Here is a 21,943-nt window from a genome sequence, read left to right as displayed (position 1 = left end):
CTGCTTCTCTTCTCCCGCCTTTCTGTCCTCTCCTGTATGGTTGTCACCACAAGGTAATCGTCTGATCCTATTTCTGCACCTCTTTGAGATAGCACTTCTGTGTCTGTCATCCACAACTATGCGGTCTATTTGGTTCTGAGTCTCTTGTTCAGGTGACTTCCATGTTATCTTGTGGATGTCTTTGCGATAGATGTAGGTATTCATAATTCTTAAGTTTTTTGAAGCTGCCAGATTGCCTAATCTCATTCCGTTGTTGTTAGAGGAATCGTGCAGACCGTGAAGGCCATCGCAAGGTCTCAAAATATCTTCTCTTCCTACTTTAGTATTGGCATCACCAAGGAAAACCTTCACATCGTATGATGGTGCATCTTCATACACTGATTCTAGGTCTTCGTAGAAACTGTCTTTTTCACTGTCATATTTATCTTCTGTACGTGTATGGAATGAAACCAGAGTTACGTTGTAGAATTTTCCTTTTATTCTTATCCAGCATATTCTTTCATTAACAGCCATGAAGTCCATGATATTTCTCCCTACTCTGTTGGCTACTGCAAAGTCCACTCCGGACTGATGTTTACCTTCTTTATTTCCACTGTAGAACTAGCTATATTACTTTTCTTTATGCATTCCTTCTCCAGGTCACCTCATTTCTTGCAGTGCCACTATGTCTGTCCTGTACCTATTCAGTTCTTCATCAAGGACCTTCACCTTTCTAGGTGAGAATAGTAATGTAATGAGAGTTTTCACTCTGTTGCGAAAAGTGCGCTGATATGAAACTTCCTGGTAGATTAAAACTGTGTGCCGGACCGAGACTCGAACTTGGGGCCTTTGCCTTTCGCGGGCAAATGCGCTACCAACTGAGCTACCCAAGCATGACTCTCGACCCGTCCTCACAGCTTTACTTCTGCCAGTACCTAGTCTCCTACCTTCCAAACTTAACAGAAGCTCTCCTGCGAACCTGCAGAACTATCACTCCTGAAAGAAAAGATATTGCGGAGACATGGCTTAGCCACATGAGAGCTTCATTCCAACAAAAACATTTTTTGGTAAGCGAGTCCATATAAGATTATTGAAGGGCTCATTGGGATTTTGAGTCTGGCCATGCAGGCACTTCTTCAGTAATTCAGGATTTGCCCGGTCTCTATAAATATGTTTTATGGTATCCATGACTGCTGCTGGGGTTTATGGCTGTACGAACTGTTGCGGTAACTACACCATGAATCAGGTCCAGGAGGGCATAGGTGGTGTACCGGTTTTTCATCAGTTGATAGTCTCTGGAAGAATGCAGCCCGTACTGCCTGCTTCATTTGCAACAAATCCTCAGTATTATTTCTAATGGCTATCCCATAATACTGCTGTAGTTCATCAATCATGTTGTCTGTCTGTCGTGCCTCTTACGGTTTTACCAACAGAAAGTTTCAACTTCCTCAACCTGATGCCCATCCTCTTCTGGCCATGAACTTTATATAACACAGCAATCCACAGCCTTGTATATAAAAATTACAGATTTTATTAGATCTTGAAATAATTCACGTAAAAATTTTAACATTTTCAACCAGTGTAGATTACATTAAAAAAATACTTCCCTTGTGAGTTTATAAGTGATATAATTGTAAAATTTAAAAAGAGATAAAAATCCGAAAATTTGAAAAAAAATCCGTTCTAACTCCCCTTAAGTGTATTTCTACGGTACCTATTGTACTTACTACTTTGGTGCTTGTTATGCCTTTCAATCGAAGCTTTTCTGCTTCATTTATTCTAATTGCACTCTTCATCGGGGTACGTGTTCTCCTGAGTAAGCACAACTGTACTCCTGTATCTATTAATAACTGTAAGTACCCTTTTAATTATATACAATATAACATCATTGTCCGTTGCACAGTCGATTTTGCTAGTTGCGGGCTTACCTACTGCGATAATGCCCGACTGTTTGGCCTTGCCACCGCTTATTTTTCCTGTACTACTTTGCCCGTTTTACTCGATACTGCACCCTGTCCTTTCCCCGGGCGTGCCAGGGCCCTTCGTGACAATCCTTAGCGTAATGGCCCTGCTGCTGACACTTAAGCAGACTACGTCTTTTACTCTTGTACACGGGACGCCACAGTTACCTGGTAGGTTGCATTGTGGACATCTCAATTCCCGTAAACCTTCATCGTTTTGTCTCTGATTCCCTGACATCTATAGGATGTACTTTCCTTAGTCTTACACAACATTTGGCATCGGTGTGAACCGGCTTGTCACAACCGTAACAAAAGTTAGAGAGCTCTTTACTGGCCATTGACCGTACTGTGTCCGCTAGCTTGTTCTTTCTGCATTTGCGTGCAGTATGATCTCTCAGGCCGTATGTAAAACATTTTAAATCCTTAATCCCTTTTGCGCTCTTCGTCGTTTCCCTTCCACAGTTAAATGTGGCCAGTCCTCGCTCTTTCATGGATAATATCGGTCTTTCCTCTTATAGTGCTATCTCTACTGCTGCTGCCAAGCCGATATCATCACCTCGACTTCTGACAATCGTCTGAATCCTGTCGTTGCTTAAACCATGAATGAAACAAGGTATCGACCAATTCTATGGCACCTTTTACGTTTTCCCGACTTGTGACTCGACTTACGGCTTCCCAGCAATCTCTCTGTATTTCGTCGATTCTGCTTGGCCACAACGAGATAGGCTCACTTTGTCCTTTCCTTGCCTGAAATATTCTGCGCGCGTAGTAGTCTGAAGTGCGTTTGCTCGCTTAATTTTCTTCTAGAGCGCGCTTCACTTCTTCCCATGTAGCCATCCGTTCGCATACTTGCAGTGCCGACCTGGCCTCACCCGTTATTTTAGCTTTCGCGTTTCGTGTTCCTCTGACTTGACTTATTCGAATGCCGCATCGATAAACTCTCTGAGATGTCTTTTGTTCCCTTCAAACACTTTTGCAACACTACACAACGCTTTCTTAACAGATATTCTGCTACTACTGAAGGACCATGGAACTTTGTTAGTTTGGGGCAGCTTACCAGTTTTAACACTGTTAACACTCTGAGGATACAATGTACTCAAAAGAAGCTCTACAAGTAACGCTTCTTGTGGTGCGTCCTCTGTAGCTTGCGTGCCGCCCGTGTGTCTACGCTGTCGCGACCCCTGGGCTGCTTAGGCTCCCCTTGCTGCTCTGCACCGTGCTGTCGTAGCCCTACGTTGTCCCGCACGCGCTCGGACTCTGCTGTCGTGGGACGATTGCCAACTTGCGCTGAACGTTGCGAGTCGCCACAACTGTCTGCAGGTTGCAACACTCGCTGTAGCAACGGCTACTGGCTGCCATCACTACTCTGGCTGAAACGTTTCCAGTGCGGTGGTACAGGGTGGCGTAAGACAACCGCCGCTCCGCCTGCTCTTCGAATGCGGCCCACCCGCCCAGCTCAGAGTGCCACAGCCGCCGCCTGTCTGATCTTCAGCTCCGGCTGCTGACTCCGCTGGCTCTCCACGCAGCGTCCCTCGTCAGACTTTCTGCCTGCTTACTTACCGCCTACCCGACTGCCCTGGACTCTCCTGGGAACGTCTTGTTGCCGAGTTTTGAACACTTTTTCCGACCCCGCCGGCTTTTGCCATGACGTAATGTCGAGGGCAACTTGCCTCCTTGTTGTCTGTCGTTGTGCACTGTCCTTCAGTGGTTCTTCAGAGGCTGCGTGGAGGGGTAGAGACGCCTCTCTTAATATGGTCACACACTGCGTCCTAAGCCCTGTATTGGCTTCTCATGGGGTAGTGCTGTCCCCAGCACAAGTCCATCTCTCTTTCTCCTTCTCGTCCCACACTCTGACCAGTAGTGCTGTTTGCCTATTAACTTAAATTCCAATCCTTATCAAGCACCCCGTTGTCAAAAGCTCGCATAGCCCTCCTTGTGCTTTACGGCTTATAGCTTTTAGCTCGTTACCAGACACGGCTGCCCATCGGCCTGGCGTCGACCAGCTAGTCCGCTTCTGTGTCTGCGGCTCCTCTCGCCACGCCTGAATACCTTACTGTTGCTTCTTTATAGTTTCCCATTTTGTTATTAACAATGCCTTAACAATTCCCCGTTTTGTTATTAATAATGAAATTCACACTTGGTTTTACTCTTGGATATAACAGAATGCTCTGAAACTATAGGGATTTTGCTCTAAAACTAAAAGAAAACGGACTACGCCTATATCTCGGAAACAAGACATTTATTAAAATCGCGGATATTTTTTTTTCTTTTTAATAGATGCTTGCTTATAAGAGCTCCAATACAATTGTTACAGTGAAGTGTTTTCTTTCGTATAATGGAAGACACTTGCGGCGGAGGTATGCTGGAGTCATGGCGGTGTGTTCCATAGGAGGTCGCAGTTTAGACAAAAAGCTCACAGTCGAAGTAGCTGTCATTTATCTCGCTTTGTTCTGCGACCTAACTGACCACCTGCACCACACAGCCACATGCTCTGCTGGGGGCGGACTGAACTGAAGACTCTGCTCCTGGGTATGACGGGGGCTGTGTAGCAGTAACTGCCTGTTCCGCAAGGAGCGGACGTTTTTTCCTGTCTCTCCGAGAACTATGTTTAACAGATTGCAGGAAACATCCATCTTTGACTGACTTCTGCTTTCCGGAGGCAGTACATCACTGCCACCAGATGGATATCTTTGTGGACCAGGACTGACAAGATAGAACAAGGGAGAGGGAATAATGAGGGGTGGTAGGGGGAGGTAAGACCGGCTCCTAGTTGGTTAGTCCGTGACCGAACATCGAGGAGACTACTCTTGCAACTGCCGCCCCTCTCTCCTGGCGCAATATTTTTGGGTCGGTTTTTTGCGGTAGTTGTGTTATTACGCCGATTTTCCCCAATTCACACCACAGCTGTTGCATTATGACCTATTGATTACGAGTGCCGGTTTTTTTGACGACAATTTTCATGTGTAATTAGAACAGTGAAGCAGTTGTGGTAGCGTGTATTGGGATTCTTGAATTTCGATTACGTGGGTTGCAGGGTGATTGTTGGGCAAGGTAGCGAACTCTGATGTCAAACTGCGATGGATACAATCGTCAGCTGTATGCTTACATGTAATACTTGTTAAACTCCTCTCCATCCAGCAACAGAATCTCGTCAGCTGTACATAATTCCCACCACCAATAAAGGTGGTACCTTTCACTCCAGAATTTTCCCCGCCAGCTTTTACGGGGATCTACCGTCCTATGTAGATTTTGAGTACATCTGCCACTAGTTTCCAGTGATACTGTGAAATTTTTTCGTGGCAAGATAACACCAGTTGTATGAGATCGTCAATTTATGAGCTGTATTGCGATTTTAGGTGCATATAAATGTATAATTAGGGGTAATCTTTATGATTAACTACGGAATTTGGACTGATTTTTACTTCAGTTTCCCAACCAAAGTAAACAAAGTACCCTAACCGAACATTTCTCCATTTCTCTCCTGCATCTGGACAGTTTCTATGTATTGGGGGTTGCAATTGGCTTTTTTGCGCCAAATGACCATTGTTCCTGCCCCAGAAAGGAATAATCGAAGGAAGTGGAGAAGCCTTCCACATATTTTACCAATCCATTCTACTGGTCACCACGCTACTTCTGAGATGTCTTTGAGTGCCAACCATGGCTTAACATCATCCTGAATATGTCATCAGTTCTGTCAAAATGTTTTATGATCAACGTTTGAGATATTTCAGTCAGACATTATGTTCGAAAGTAAGCGAGTGGCATGCAGACAAAGCAAAGTGGGCGTGTGTGAGCTGAACAGACCACGAAAGCAGTGTGTAGCCGATCGCTGAACGGGACAGTACTCACTGAGATAAAACTTGCACAGATGTGAGCATTAAGTGTGTGTGTGTGTGTGTGTGTGTGTGTGTGTGTGTGTGTGTGTGTGTGTGCGTGTGCGCGCGTGTGTGTGCGTGTGCGTGTGGCTGTGTGAGTGTGTGTTTAAGATTTATAAGCGCTCAACAACGAGATTATCAGCGCCCTTACAATCAATAGAGAGCTCATAATGCGAAGGACATTTCATAAATAGTGCACAGATGTGTGGATTGTTTGATGCAACAACAATGAAAATTACGTCAAATGTAGCTGGGAGCTCGAGGAGGAAGGGCGTGTTTTTGTTTTCTCACCGTATACTCTAACATAAAACTGGCGAGAGACAGAAGTGAACCTTGCGGGAGTCCCGGGTACTGTGACTGTTGAAGACCAGCGGCCGTACACCGAGATCGAATCCTTACGCGGCAAAAGCCCGACAGATGTCCACAGTGCGTTAAGTGAAGTTTGTGGTGTGTTTGAAGTGGACAGCAGTACAGTTTCACGATGCGTTAATCGTTTTTGTCGTGGTCGAATGAGCATAGATGTTTATCAAAGATCGAGAAGGCAAAAAACATATGAACTCAGTGTGAAACTTGTGGCAGATGCTCTTGGAGAATATACAGTGCAATTTGTGAGGAACTATCTGAAGCAACGGGAATTCCTCCAAGATCAGTGTTCCGTATTCTGTCAAATGATCTGCAGAAGAGAAAAAATTCTACGAGATTGGTCTCTCACTCTTTGAGTGCTGAAGAGAAGAAGAGACGAGTGGACATTGCAACCTTGCTCAAACAATGGTGACCGTGAAGATCTAGGATTCTTACGTCTATGATAATATATGGATTGCAGACGTAAATCGGAGTTGAAATCACAGTCTAATGAGTGCATAGCTTCAGAGTCTTCACGTCCAAAAAAGTTTCAACACCCAAAATCAAAGCGCAAGCAAACGATGATCTCTGCGTACGATCATCAAGAAATCATCATGTAAGGTAGAATCTCATGTGGGGCAAGTGTCACAGGATTGCACTATCGTAAATTCATGCAAAACCTGCGCAGAAAAATGCACAAAACCCGACTTCAGTTGTTCGAGGCTGGGCGACTCCTTGTCAACGACAATGCTCGCCCGCGCGTCAACAGTGGTGTGACCCACAAACTGCGCGAATACGGATGTGAAGTGTTGCCGCATCCTCCCTATAGCCCGGATGTGAGTCCACCAGATTTAGGCTTGTTGCCAAAGTTGAAAAAACCTACCCTCGGACGTCGTTATCCTTCTCTAGAAGAGTTTTGTACCACCTTTACCCGAACCTTTCGACAGATGAACAGAAGTGCTGTCGTGGATGGAGTAACAAAAATCCGAGCCGTTAGGATTCAGTCACAGAGAAGCAGGGAGACTATATTGAAGGACTGTGAAAATATACCAGAAAAAAGCACACGTAAGCAAAAAAAAAAAGTGTGCACTACTTTTAAATGTCCGTCGTAAGGCTGCTAGATAGAAAGGGCGGCTTTCAGCGACATTCAGATGCAACGATTGTGATTTGAATACGAAACTTCCTGGCAGATTAAAACTGTGTGCCGGACAGAGACTCGAACTCGGGACCTTTGCCTTTCGCGGGCAAGCGCTCTACCAAGTCTGCCAGGAAGTTTCATATCAGCGCACACTCCGCTGCAGAGTGAAAATCTCATTCTGTGATTTGAATATGACAGTCATTGTAGTTATGGGACAGTTTGTGTATGACAATCTACATGTTGATGCAAAAAAAGATGAGATTGTTGTAACATTTATTAACAAAACTTCGAGCCCATATTACATTCAATGTGGACACTACGCTGGCAGCTGACCGCGGGCGCCTAGCGCCTCTTCTCGAAGCGCAGCTGTATGCCGGTGGTGGGCAGCAGCAGCACGCCGCGGCCGTTGAAGGCGAGCCGGCGCGGCGTGGCGGCGGTGGGGCGGACGCTGAAGCGCGACAGCACGCTCGCCAGGCCCACCTTGGACTGCAGCTGGCCCAGCCGCATCCCTGCAACACGCCGACAAGCACCACGTACTCGGTTCCTAGTTCTAAGCAGACAGTATGCTAGTGGCCCAGTGAATCTCACACTGATCAGTCAGAACATTATTACTGCCGATACAAACCCGTCCAGGCGACAGCAGCGTCGTCTGGCGAGGCGTGACTGCTAGTCAGGTAGTACCAGTGGGCGTGTAGGATGTGGAAGGCACGTGAGCTATCTCAGATAGTGATGGTCCGCAAGCTCGGCACGAGCGTTTCGGAAATAGCGCGACTTGTCGGGTGTTATAGCATTGCTGTCGTAAGTGTCTTGAACACATTAGTTAGTTAGTTAGTTTGTTGCATGTTCCATTGATCAATCGCACGGTACGGTAACCGTTATCATGTGGAAAGTGTCAAGTGCACAAGAAATGCACACACACACACACACACACACGCACACACACACGCACACACACACACACACACACACACACACACACACACACACACACACACACACACACACATAGGGTTGTTACAAAAAGGAACGGCCAAACTTTCAGGAAACATTTCTTACATACAAATAAAGAAAAGATGTTATGTCGACATGTGTCCGGAAACGCTTAATTCCCATCTTACAGCTCATTTTAGTCTTAGGGAGCACGGAACATTCCAGCCTATGACTCGCGACTGGGGAAGACCTAGAACGACGACGACACCTGCAATGGACGAGGCAATTCTTTGCTCAGTTGACGATAACCCTAATGTCAGCGTCAGAGAACTTGCTGCTGCACAAGGTAACGAAGTGTTCGTATGCTTCTCGACAACAGATTCGGTGACCGATGGATTGGTAGAGGCGGACCAATTCCATGGCCTCCCCCTTGACTTTCATTAATGGGGGCATTTGAAATCTCTTGTCTACGCAACCCCGGTACCAAATGTAGAGACTCTTCGTGCTCGTATTCTGGACGGCTGTGATGCAATACGCCATTCTCCAGAGCTGCCTGAGCGCATCAGGGATTCCATGCGACGGAGGGCATGTATCCTCGCTAACTGAGGACATTTGGAACATTTCCCGTAACAAAGTGTTTGAAGTCACGCTGGTACGTTCTGTTGCTGTGTGTTTCCATTCCATGATTAATGTGATTTGAAGAGAAGTAATAAAATGAACTCTAACATGGAAAGTAAGCGTTTCTGGACACATGTCCACATAACATATTTTCTTTCTTTGTGTGTGAGGAATGTTTTCTGAAAGTTTGGCCGTACCTTTTTGTAACACCCCTACAATACAGAGTTAAGCAATAATATTTCTGTTATTTATCCCATTACCTTAATTGGCACAATATGTATATACTATATTTATAGATTTATTCATTCCTATTCAAGACTTCATCTATGGTCTAGAAGGAGTTGTCAAGGAGATATGATTTCAATTTATTTTTGAAGCTATATGGTAATTTGTCGAAAATTTTTATAGCAGCATATTTTACCCCTTTCTGTGCCAAAGATAGGTTGAGTAAAGGATAGTGTAAGTATTTCTTTTTTATGGTATTATAATAATGAATGTCACTGTTGTTTTTAAATTGGTCTGTGTTTTTGAGAACAAATTTCATTAGTGAGTAAATGTAGGCCTATTGTGAGGCTGTTAAAGAATTCCCAATCTTTTAAAAAGATGCCTACAAGATGTGCGACTATGAACCCCACACATTATTCTAAGCAGTTTCATTTGAGCACTGAATATTTTTTGTCTAAATGTTGACGTACCCCAAATAATTATTCCGTATGACATCAGAGAGTGAAAGTATGCAAAGCATTTTCTATATCCTCTATTTTCATCTATGTGTACACCCAAAAACTTAGTATGCTCTGCCCTGTCTATAGACTGACTTCTGTTGATGTGTTATATTTATTGAAGGATCTGTACTTTTTGTAGCAGAAAATTGGATATACTGTGGTTTTTCAAAGTTTAGAGCAAGCCCATTTGCAGAAAACCAATTACTCACTTTTTCAAAGACCTTATTTGTATCTATTTCAATTGGAGTTTCTCTTACCGGGTTAATAATGATGCTGTATCATCAGCAAACAGTGTCAGTTCAGCTTCCTGTTTCAGATAGGAAGGGAGGTCGTTCACATATATCAAGAACAGAAGGGGACCTATGACTGATCCCTGTGGAAGACCTAATGTAATTTCACCCCTGTTAGATTAATTGGCAAACTTATTTAAATCACTTGGCCCATATAAGGAAACTTTTTGCTTCCTGTTCTGTAGGTACGACTTAAACCACTCATATGCTATTCCATTTATACCACAGAACTGTAATTTCTGTAACATAATGTCATGGTTCACACAGTCAAATGCTTTGGACAAGTCACAGAAAATTCCTAGTGGTGACATTTTACTATTAAAAGACACTGTTACGTGGACGCTGAAATTGTATATTGTTGTCTCAGTGGAACATCATTTTTGAAATCCGAACTGTGATTTCCTAAGTATCCCATTACTGTTGAGATGGTTAACCACTCTTGAGTACATTACTTTCTCAAAGATTTCTGAAAATACTGTAAGCAAGGGTACTGGCCGATGATTATTAACATCTGTGGCGTCCGCCTTTTCGTAGAGCGGCCTGACAATGGCATATTTTAACCTGTCTGGGAAAATACCTTGAGTTAATGATGCATTATATATGTGACTCAAAACATCAGCTGTAATTGCTCCACATTGTTTTAACATCTTATTAGAGATGTTATCTGCTCCAACAGAACATTTATTTTTAAAAGATTTAATAATTTTACTTTATATATATATATATATATATATATATATATATATATATATATATATATATATTACAATACAGAGTTAAACAATAATATTTCTATTATTTGCCCCATTACCTTAATTGGCACAATATGCATATACTATATTTATAGATTTATTCATTCCTATTCAAGACATCATGCCGATCATGCATGTGCTAATGTTAATACATGACATGCGCAACTACTACTGAAATGGCCTAGAACCACTCGGCCACCCCGGCCGGCCTCATGACGATAGGAGTGGCATTTTTCGACTCCGTGTCACGAGGCCAGGAGTATGATCGAGTAGTTCGAGGAACACAGTGGCGAGTCAGAACTGATGTGCTGGTCCCCAGCTCGCCAGATCTGAACCCGATCGGACACATCTGGCATGTCACTGAAAGTGGCGTTAGAGGTCATCGCCCCCTCCCCGGAATTCACGGGAATTAGGTGACTTGTGTCTGCAGATGTGGTGCCTATTCCCTCCATTAACCTACCAAGGCCTCATTACCTTCATGCCACTTCACATCGCCGCTGTTATCTGCGCCCAACGTGGACATACCAGCTGTTAGTTGGGCGGTCATGATGGTCTGGTAAATCAGTCTATGCGTATTTAAGGCCAGTTTGTAATTATGTGCAATGAAGTGAGCGTGTTAGCACGTTTGAACTTTAATGACAGCTTTATCATCCACAAAAATTTCAATATATACACTAATGGCCATTAAAATTGCTAGACCAAGAAGAAATGCAGATGATAAACAGGTATTCATTGGACAAATATAATACACTAGAACTGACATGTGATTACATTTTCACGCAATTTTGGTGCATAGATCCTGAGAAATCAGTACCCAGAACAACGGCCTTGATACACCTGGGCATTGAGTTAAACAGAGCTTGGATGGCGTGTACAGGTACACCTGCCCATGCAGCTTCAACACGATACCACAATTCATCAAGAGTAGTGACTGGCGTATTGTGATGAGCCAGTTGCTCGGCCACCATTGACGAGACGTTTTCAGTTGGTGAGACATCTGGAGAATGTGCTGGCCAGGGCAACAGTCGAACATTTTCTGTATCCAGAAAGGCCCGTACAGGACCTGGTCGTGCATTATCCTGTGGAAAGTAGGGTTTCGCAGGGATGGAATGAACGGTGGAGCCACGGATCGTAACACATCTGAAATGTAACGTCCGCTGTTCAAAGTGCCGTCACTGCGAACAAGAGGTGACCGAGACGCGTAACCAATGCCATCCCATACCGTCACGCCAGGTGATACGCCAGTATGGCGATGTCGAATACACACTTCCAAAGTGCGTTCACCGCGATGTCGGCAAACACAGATGCGACCGTCATGATGCTGTAAACAGGACGTAGATTCATCCGCAAAAATGGCGTTTTGCCATTCGTGCACCCAGGTTCGTCGTTGAGTACACCATAGCAGGCGCTCCTATCTGTGATGCAGTATCAAGGATAAGCGCAGCCATGGTCGCCGAGCTGATAGTCCATGCTGCTGCAAACATCGTCGAACTGTTCGTGCACATGGTTGCTGTCTTGCAAGCGTCCCCATCTCTTGACTCAGGGATCGAGACGTGGCTGCACGATCCGTTACAGCCTTGCGAATAAGAGGCCTATCATCTCGACTACTCATGATTCGAGGCCGTTGGGATGCAGCACGGCGTTCCGTATTACCCTCCTGAACCCACTGATTCCATATTCTGCTAACAGTCATCGGATCTCGACCAGCGCGAGCAGCAATGTCGCGATACGATAAACCGCAATCACGATAGGCTACAATCAGATCTTTATCAAAGTCGGAAACGTGATGGTACGCATTTCTCCTCCTTACACGAGACATCACAACAACGTTTCATCAGGCAACGCCGGTCAACTGCTGTTTGTGTATGAGAAATCGGTTGGAAACTTTCCTCATGTCAGCACGTTATAGGTGTCACCAACCTTGTGAGAATGCTCTGGAAAGCAAATCATTTGCATATCACAGCATCTTCTTCCTGTCGGTTAAATTTCGCGTCTGTAGCACATAATCTTCGTGGTGTAGCAATTTTAATGGCCATTAGTGTAGTTATTCTTTTGCTCTGTCGAAACATTATTGCGATTAGTAGATTATCTGATCGTTTGCGTTGGTATTTGAATTGCAAGATAGGATGCTTTCGTGTCTTATAGAGGAAAAATTATTAGAATAAAGCAGTAACTAGGACATTTCTTGCCAATAAAGTATATCTCTCAGGTTTACAAAATTTCAGATGAGCACTTTATGACATATAAGTCAGTTTGTTCGAGAAAACAGTATAAGATTCAGATATCGATTCCCTTTTAGAAAAACCGTAATTGCTTTCATACACTAGGGTGCAGCAGTTAAACATAGTTAAAATATATAATCATGTTTTCGAAACACCACGACGGAAGATTTCAGAATGCGGTACGGTAATGCCAGAACGTTTGGCGTACAAGAGAGCAATATGTAAGATGTGCATCTGAAGAAAAGTGACAAAATGGAAAAATAGTTGAGGCGCGATATTGTTACAGGTTCCATATTTGCTAACGAAGCAGATGACGTGTCAACAGTCGGTTCAAGAACTATAATGGAAGACATTACCGACAAATAACGAGGTAGAAGCACCAGGGAATAAACGTCCCAGTGAGTAAGGATCCCTCGTTCACACATCATTGCGAAGAGTACAAGATATGAATCAAGGATGGCGCTGTCAACTAAAGAGAACCTAGTCACATAAACGGTGAACACTTGGCAAGTATGCAGCAGACGATAACTTCAGGATCATCGTTTCTTTTTGGGTCATCACCCATCTGAGAAAGTAGTTTTGCGGCACTATTCGTGAATAAAAGCTTCACTGGTTTTTCGCAACGTCAGGTTTGTATGTTATCTCTAAGTTTCGAAGACTTCTTCTGTCCTATCCGTCAGGAGTTTTACGCAAGTCGTGTGGTGCATTCTTTCATTGGCCGAATTACACGATCCTGTCATATTAATGTGACCTCCGGCTATGTTCAGTGTCAGTGTGCAACAATCACACACACGCGATGGGTGTTGGCGCTAGGAGTGGAGGGCACACACAGGCGAAGCGTGTCCGGTGGACGCAGATAAAAGTCAGTCGTTGTCGTAATACGGAAAGCGAGCGATTTATCTAACTTCCAAATGGGCATGGTTGTTAGCTTCCGGGCCACGGGTGGAAGCATTTTCGAAACGGGTGAAGTGCTGCTACGGTTACAGTAGTACACCGCGCATGGCAATGACGCTATCCAAACCAGCGCTTAGGCAACTATGGCACACAACGGGCCGGTGGTGAACGACGGCTGTTTGGGTGAGAACGTTGTTGCATACGGGCCTCCGCAGCAGGTACCTGGTTCACGCACACACACACTGACTGCTGTTAGTCGCAGTGAAGGTTGGAATTTGGACGTCCACTGAGTAGCGAAGGGAAGTCTTATCAGATGAACAACCATAACTTAAGTAACGTATTATCAACTTTTCGTTTCACCACATAACTATTTTAATCTCCACTTGTTTTCTAATTCTGTTATTATTTGGATCAACTTCTTGTTTCTCCACATAACTATTTTTATCTCTACTTATTTTCTCATGTAATTTTGTTAATTATTTCATAATTTAGTCGCACTTCCATTTTTAATTAGCAACCCACTATCATACTTTAGTTGTTATCCTCATGAGTACCATTAATATTGTCAAGTAGAAGAAGGTGAAATTAGATGAATGCCGAACACCAACTTCACTTAACGAAGGTTTATTCAGCACTTGTACATACAAGAGCGCGGAGCGAACTGCCTCCAACTAGAACACATACGGTATATATACAGTTACAGAACATTCCACTACAATGATTCTTGGCATTTGTGGATACTTCTAGAATGTATGCGAACCGAATATAGAAATTAAAATTTTACAGTTCAGGTGTGTTTTGAACTCATGAACCTCCATGCAACAGCTTAGCAGCATAACCGCAACACAACGGTGAGTGTGCTTCGCAGCTTCTTCTGCGACATTGCTCATTCCTTAAATGAACAGCGTCTCGGTGTTACGTCCTAGTCCGGGAACGAGTCATCAGTCCAGCATACTCTGGCTCCCAATGACTGATGTTGGCCCTGGCGGTGATCATCTTAGAACTTCCTTTGCCGCTACGCTCTACGTCACCTTTCCGCTTGTTGCCTGTCGCTGGAGCTCCGAATTTACCCTGGGTTGCAGGATCCTTATAGGGCTTCATTCGAAGGACGTGGACCGTATCTCTGATCTTTCGTGGTCTTGTGTCGGGGTAGAAATCTTCAACTTCGTAAGTAACATCAGACAACTGTCTTACAACCTTATAATGTCCAAAGTAGCGCCTGAGAAGCTTCTGAGAGAGACTAACTTTCCGAACAGGAGTGAAGATCCAGACGAGGTCACTGGGCTGGTAGACACCAGGGCGGTGGATCGCGCCATACCTTCGGCGATCGTTTTCTTGAGCCTGCAGCGTGAGGAGTCGAGCTAACTGGTTAACACCTGGCCGATGTGGTTGTCGTCCACGTCATCAGGACGTAACGGAAACACCGTGTCCATCGTCGTAGTCGCCTCACGCCCATGCACCAGGAAAAATGGCGTAAATCCTGCGGTGTCTTGTTTGGCGGTGTTGTAGGCAAACGTCATGAAAGGTAGCACCTCAGCCCAATTGCTCTGCTCAAAATTGACGAACATTGATAGCATGTAGGCCAAGGTCTTATTACGGCGTTCAGTAAGCCCGTTAGTTTGCGGACTGTAGGCAGTCGTCATGTGATGAGTAATGTTCCACCGACAGTTTATCTATGTCACAAGATTCGATTGAAAAACTTTCCCGCGAGCCGTAATCAACGACTTTGGGGCACCGTGTTTTAATACAATGTCTTCCACGACGAATTTGGCTACCTCGATTGCTTCGGTTGTTTCCACGGCTTTTGTAATGGTATAGCGTGTCAGATAATCAGTGCAAACAATAATCCATCTATTGCCACTAACAGACGTCGCAAATCGTCTGAGGAGGTCAATTCCGACACGCTGGAAAGGCGTTTCAGCTGGTGGAATTGGCATGAATCGGCCAGGTGGTTTCTGAGGAACTACCTTTCTCCTCCGGCACTCTCGACAGTGCGACACTCCTAAATAAACCTCGCCAGAAAAATCTCTTGCGGATCCTATTGTATGTCTTAAGAAATCCTTAATGTCCGGTCTCAAGTGTGTCAAGGAATTTCTGTAGAACATCTAAGCGCGTGCGTATAGGAATCGCTGGTAGCCACCTCATTCCAAACGGATCAAAGTTTTTCTTGCAAAGCAATCCATTAACTACCTTAAATTGTCCATCCACATCCTCTGACCGATTTAAGGTAAACATAATTTTAGATATCTTGGTGTCGTTCTGTTTATCAGAGAGATCCTGGAGTGCAGCGAGACAGTCACTATCTTCATCGCCGGTCGGAGTGGCCGAGCGGTTCTAGGCGCTACAGTCTGGAGCCGAGCGACCGCTACGATCGCAGGTTAGAATCCTGCCTCGGTCATGAATGTGTGTGATGTCCTGAGGTTAGTTAGGTTTAAGTAGTTCTAAGTCCTAGACGACTGATGACCTCAGAAGTTAAGTCCCATAGCGGTCAGAGCCACTATCTTCATCCTGGTCATGCAATGTGCAGACATGCCTGTGGAGTGTGCCTTTTGCACAAAATGGTCAGCACTGCGTCTGTGTGACTAACAACCCTAACGCAGGTAATGCATACGGACAGAATATACGTAAATTTCAGCAAACTGTTCTGTACAGCTAGACGGGAAAATTGATTCTCAGTCATCCGGGAAAGGTAACTTCCCCCACCATAAGCGCTTCTCGACTTTCAGTTTACAGACAGACAATACCTGTTTTGTCCAGTTCTGTTATGTGAGTGGAAAACATAACTTCACTGAGCTCGTGTTTATATGGCGCGATTATTTTCAGTTTATTGAATGACTACCTATATGCTTTTGTAAGTGAGATATTATGTGAGAAAGCTCAACAACCGGAGCTGTCAGCTGCCCACCACAGTGAACAGCCCTTCCCACGTGTAAAACGCTGTCAGTATGTGTTCGACAATGCTGGTCCACTGGCTTTTCGCAGCATGAGGCATAGCAAACGCATCACCCCAGCCTCAGCACTCCCAAAATCTGAAGAGGACCAGTAGCTTCAATCGTCTCTCTCTGCAGAACAATTAGGTCACGACAATGTCATAGAACTTCATACACAGGATGACAATTATTGAACTGTATGAATAAAATGTAAACTACGGCGTGCACACTCTTTGTTCAACATACAAACATCACTACAGGTATTCGCATTTAGGTTATGACATGTTCGATATGCCTGCCATCATTGGCGATGATGTGGCGCAGACGAATAGCGAAATTCTGGATGACCAGCGGAAGTGTAGGAACACTGATGCTATCGATGACCTCCTGAATGGATGTTTTCTACTCAGCAATGGTTTTGGGGTTATTGCAGTCGCCTGTGATCAGATCCGGAGAATGTGGCCTCAGGGTACCCCAGAGCCAGAATGCGGCCCCCAAAGTGCTCCTCCAGGACATCAAACACTTTCCTGCTTCGACAGGGTCGTGCACCGTCTTGCATGAAACACACCTTGTCGAAATCAGGGTCACTTTGGGTAATGGGGATGAAATCATCTTCCAAAACGTTCACGTACCGTTCGGTAGTTACCGTGTCATCAAGGAATTTCGTGACTGGACATTGCACACCATGCACTTACCCGTAGAGGGCGAAGAGACTTCTCGATTGCGAAATGCAGATTCTCGGTCGCCCAAATGTAGAAATTTTGCTTATTGACGAACCCATCCAAATGAAAGCGGGCTTCGCCGCTAAAACCAAATCAAAACGCGCATACTAACTCCCATCATGGCCCGCTGCCAACCGTGCAGTTTGAACGTCTAACGCAAACCACTTAGAAGTTATGATGAGTTTATTTCATATAGTCAATAACTGGCACCCTGTTTTTAACATAAGTCAAGCAACGCATTACAGCAGATTACTGTTCCAGACTTGAATGTGACCAGTCCCATTCCATCAGAAATGTTGACACCCCCTAGCAACTCACTATATAAGCTCCAGCATTTCTTGAGTGGAAAAGATTTATGCAGTCCACAATTAATAGTAAAAGAAGTACTGTAGCTTTGTGCTCATTCATTAACTCACCAACAATGACTAAAACACAGTTACATGGCTTTACAATACCCTGACAACAATAGACAGTAGCAAGGTGCCAAATACTTCAATCCCATCTCTTTGAGCAGACATTCAATAAACTGAAAATAGCTACACTATATAAGCTCGTGACCAGTGAAGTTATACCGTCTATTTACATAAGACAAATGGAGGAAATGCTGGAGAGGAATAGTTTATCTGCAAACTGAAAATCGAGAAGACTTCGTGGTAGTGAAGTCAACTTTCCCAGACGAACGCCACAGCTATCGTACCGGGTGACTAAGAATCAATTTACCCTCAAGGAGTATAGAACAGTGTGCAGGTATTTACACGGATTCTGTGCACATGCGATAGTATTATTGCTAACTCATATTTGATTTCCTTGTACCTTTAACGCACCGCCTGGGCATGTCTGCAGACTGTGCCGCCAATTTTTCATAAGGGGGGACCACTTGCTCGACCTTCAGTTTGCAGGCCTGTGAAGAACGGAAGCGCAATGCGGCGACCTTACTTCCCCCGCACTTCTAGCCCACAGATCCTCACTCCCCACCAACCAGTTTCACCCACGGAACACGATCTGTCCCTTAATACAACTCTACTACACTTAGATGTGGTACACATATTTGATATTTGTTTTTAATCCACTTCATTTAAAGATTAGGAAATGTTTTTAATAATCTCCGATTTTTTCGTCCCCAGTAATTTGGAAATTGTTGGTCCTAGGAAAAAAATAAGACCGTATTTTAAGAAATTTATTGCAGTTTAATTTTGTATTGGAAAATATTTTCGGTAAAAGCCGCGGTTTCAGAGTTATTCAAGAAAAACATAAAAAATGACCTTCAAACGCCTCCCACTCCAATGCTTACGCCCCACTGGTCAGGACTTTTAGTGTGTTATTCATGACTCTCCCTCCTAGCAATGAGCAAAATTTTGCGACTACTCATTTTTACCCCTAATGGATCTTTTTTGGGCTTCGTTGACTTGGCTGTGGTTATTTTTGTTGATATCAAGGAAGTTTTTCTAATTAGTTATGTTTTTGTGTTACAGACTAGCCAACTACCAGGCGTTCAGCAGGTATGTATTTATTCTAATCGTATGCGTCTCTCAGTCCACCTCAACCATCCAATCTTCTCCTACCACTCTCTCTATCCACCTGTTGCTCCTCCCTCTCTGTCCATTTGCTGCTCAGCACCGTGTCCGTCTGCTCCTTCGCTTCTGTCCATCTCCCCCCCCCCCCCTCCCTCTAAATCCATCTCCTCCTGTCCCCCACATCTCCTCCTGAGCCTCTCTATCTCCTCCTCCCCCCATGTCAATCCCCTCCTCCCTCTGTCCACGTCGTTCTCCTCCTCCCTTCTGTCCATCTTCTGCTCTCCATCTCCTCTTTTTCCGCCCATTTCTTTCTCTCCATCTCTCTGCCCACCTACTCCTCCCCTCTATTTCTCTGTCTCCCTCTTCACCTATATCTGTGTCTATTTCCTCCTTCCCTCTCCTATCTGTCCATCTCTCCTCACTCCATTGTCTCTCCGCGATATCATCCCCACCTCAAGAGGAGGTTGCTGCCTCTTAGCACCACAACATTTCTTTCCACTTAGTAAGTAGCGTGAATATCAAGTTTGGATGAAATTGATCCAGGAGTTTAGAAGGAGTTTTATATCCTCCGCTTTGCTTGCTTTCGCGCATCTCATATACATTTTACATATATTTAACATATTTCGCACATATTTGTACCAAAATTTCTCTTGTATCTTTACGAATTGCGCCTTGCAGTTTCGTTTTAACGTAGCTGAATGTTTATGGCGTCACATTTCCTGAACTTCGTGCCATACAGTGATATAAATTTCCAGATATATTCAGCGGCATATATAGATACTATCTTCGAAATTTTGTTCCGAATAGAGTCAGTAGCAGAGAAGTAATAAATTTTAACGCCATCCCTGATGCAGTTGTTTTTCACACATCCCAGTGTTTATGACGTCATAACTCCTGAACTATGAGTCGTACAATGTTGTACTTTATGTGGTACATTCTTTGATATATGTAAATAATGTCTGTAGAGCTCGTCTTGAATACAGTTTGTAGTAAACAAGTAATAAATGGAAACGTCATGCCTGATGCCGCAGTTTTATCGTATGAACAGCGAAAATGCATTAAGTGATAAACGTTTTTCCCTTTCACCATTTTTTGGGGTTCGTTAGCGACAAAAAGTTTCTTTAGGGTTTGAAATTATATGAAAAGTTTGTTGCAAGTAACTGAGTGCTCTCATTCCCAAGTACTGTTTGAATAGCATCTGACAATTCGCGTGTCGTGAGCGCACTCCGTTTTCACCTCCCATCCCTTTGATAGGCAGGTCGTTCCCATCCCAACAGCGATTCTTTCCAGACCATAAATGATACGTGTACCAAGTTTCGCTTAAATCTGTCCAGTGGTTTAGAAGGAGATGTAAAACACAGGCATATACATACATGCGTACATCCATTTTTTTAAATGTATAGGTTTTTAATTTGGAATATAGTACATTTTAGGGAATATTTTGTATCAACATTTCATAATCCATCGGTTACGCTGGGTACGATCATATGACGATATTATTTCAGACTGTTGAATAAAAAAGATAGCATTCATATTGATACGAAAAGATTGCTTACGGTAACGAGATACACATAAGAGTTAGGCATCAAAGTAATCTGCCTCAAACGTACGAACCATATACAATTATTTTTGTATGCTTCCCCTCAAAATTAGTGCTTGGGGCGCTACACGCTTTCAAACTCATACTGTCAGTTGTATAATAAATGGCAATTTTAGAATTTCATCCCGCTTGGGTAAAATTTCCGTGGACGACCAGGCAAGTGACTGATTACTTACGAAACGGTTACGTACAGGATGTGTCAGTCCGGTTCTCGAAAATACCACAGCACAAGCATCACTACAGTCACTGACCATGATCGCTTGTAGGCGTCACATCTGCTGCGACAAATGTCTATTTGGTCACGTCCGTGTTTCATACGATCAAGGTTGCTCGAAGACAAATTACGTGACCACCATATGGCTATGTCTACTTTATCGGCTCTTCAGTGTGCATGTGATCTTGTAAGTTGCGTCAGGAATCGTGCCCTTGCTACCTAATCATAATCACAACTCATCTCCTCGAATTCCTAGTAGCTTAGCAGTGTCCATTCATCAAAGAGACGCATCCGTGCATTACTTTTCTGTTGCTGCTATCCGCGTCTGCAACAAGCTTCTGTGCAGTCTGGACACAGTTCAGTGGTCTGTTATATATTTAAGAAAACCTAAAGCACTTCCCTTTGTCACTTCACAACGTTTCCCTACTAGACTGCCCGTCTGACCGCTCCTGCTGCCCCCCCCCCCCCCCCCCCCCCCCGCCCCATGCGACTGGACTAGTCCACACCACAAGGGGCCTTCTGTCCCCTTCCTCTGGCTGCTCTCCCTCGCCTTCTCTCACCTCCAGTGCTGCCATTGGCTGCCTGTAATTTGTCTTTGTTGTTCTACTTTTTGTAAATGAAAATTAAGTTGTTTTTTGCTGTGGCTACTACTGTTTTAAATACACTGTGTAAAAGAACTAAAGGATCTTCCTGTTTGGCTCAAAGGTACCTGCAACCCTCCTCTGTCAAGGTGAAGAGCAAACAGCAAAGTGACGACGCGTGTGAAACAACAGCCAGGGCTCAGGAGCTTATGTGACGCGTTAGGCGGGCCAGTTGACGTCACTCTGGGACGAAATTTCGTCACAATTCTGACTGCCGGCACTGTGGACGTGCTGTCGTCCTGTCCGCATCTCACTCTCTTGCACTAATAAAGTGACAGAGGGTGCCGCTAACTTTCCGCACTTTGGCAACATCCTCGGTGTCACCTGCACACTTTTGTTGAGCACTTTAAAAATGTGCCTGCACAGGGATAAACCTACGCACCTGTGGGCAGGAAAATCCTTGGACACCCCTGAAATTCTGCGTACCCGCAATCAGGCATGAGAACAGCAGTGTAGTGCCACTCAGCTGAAGGGTCGCCCGCACGCTGTCGCCTAAGAATCGGTCGAGGGTTCTCCCTCTACAGCTACATTTTTAAAGAGCTCAGCAGAGATGTGTGAGTGGCACTGAGGCTGTTGGCGAACTGGGTGATCTTAGA

General features: G+C 44.4%; 1 protein-coding gene across 2 annotated transcripts in view; it reads right to left on the bottom strand.

Moving 5' to 3' along the window:
* Positions 1-7,471: 7,471 nt before the first annotated feature.
* The window catches only part of LOC126272017 (cytochrome P450 6k1-like), a 181,915-nt gene continuing 167,443 nt past the window's right edge, over positions 7,472-21,943 (bottom strand). The window contains exon 8 of one of the 2 annotated variants that reach the window (XM_049974511.1): positions 7,472-7,804. In XM_049974511.1, coding sequence (XP_049830468.1) covers positions 7,638-7,804 — 167 coding nt within the window. In that variant the 3' untranslated portion in view covers positions 7,472-7,637. The remainder of the gene's footprint in view (positions 7,805-21,943) is intronic. The other variant, XM_049974512.1, reaches the window with a different exon arrangement.

Source organism: Schistocerca gregaria, chromosome 5, assembly GCF_023897955.1.
Source record: "Schistocerca gregaria isolate iqSchGreg1 chromosome 5, iqSchGreg1.2, whole genome shotgun sequence".
NCBI classification, from domain to species: Eukaryota; Metazoa; Arthropoda; class Insecta; order Orthoptera; family Acrididae; genus Schistocerca; species Schistocerca gregaria.
Note: the sequence above shows the minus strand (reverse complement) of the source record. Positions and strands in the feature narration are given on the sequence as shown.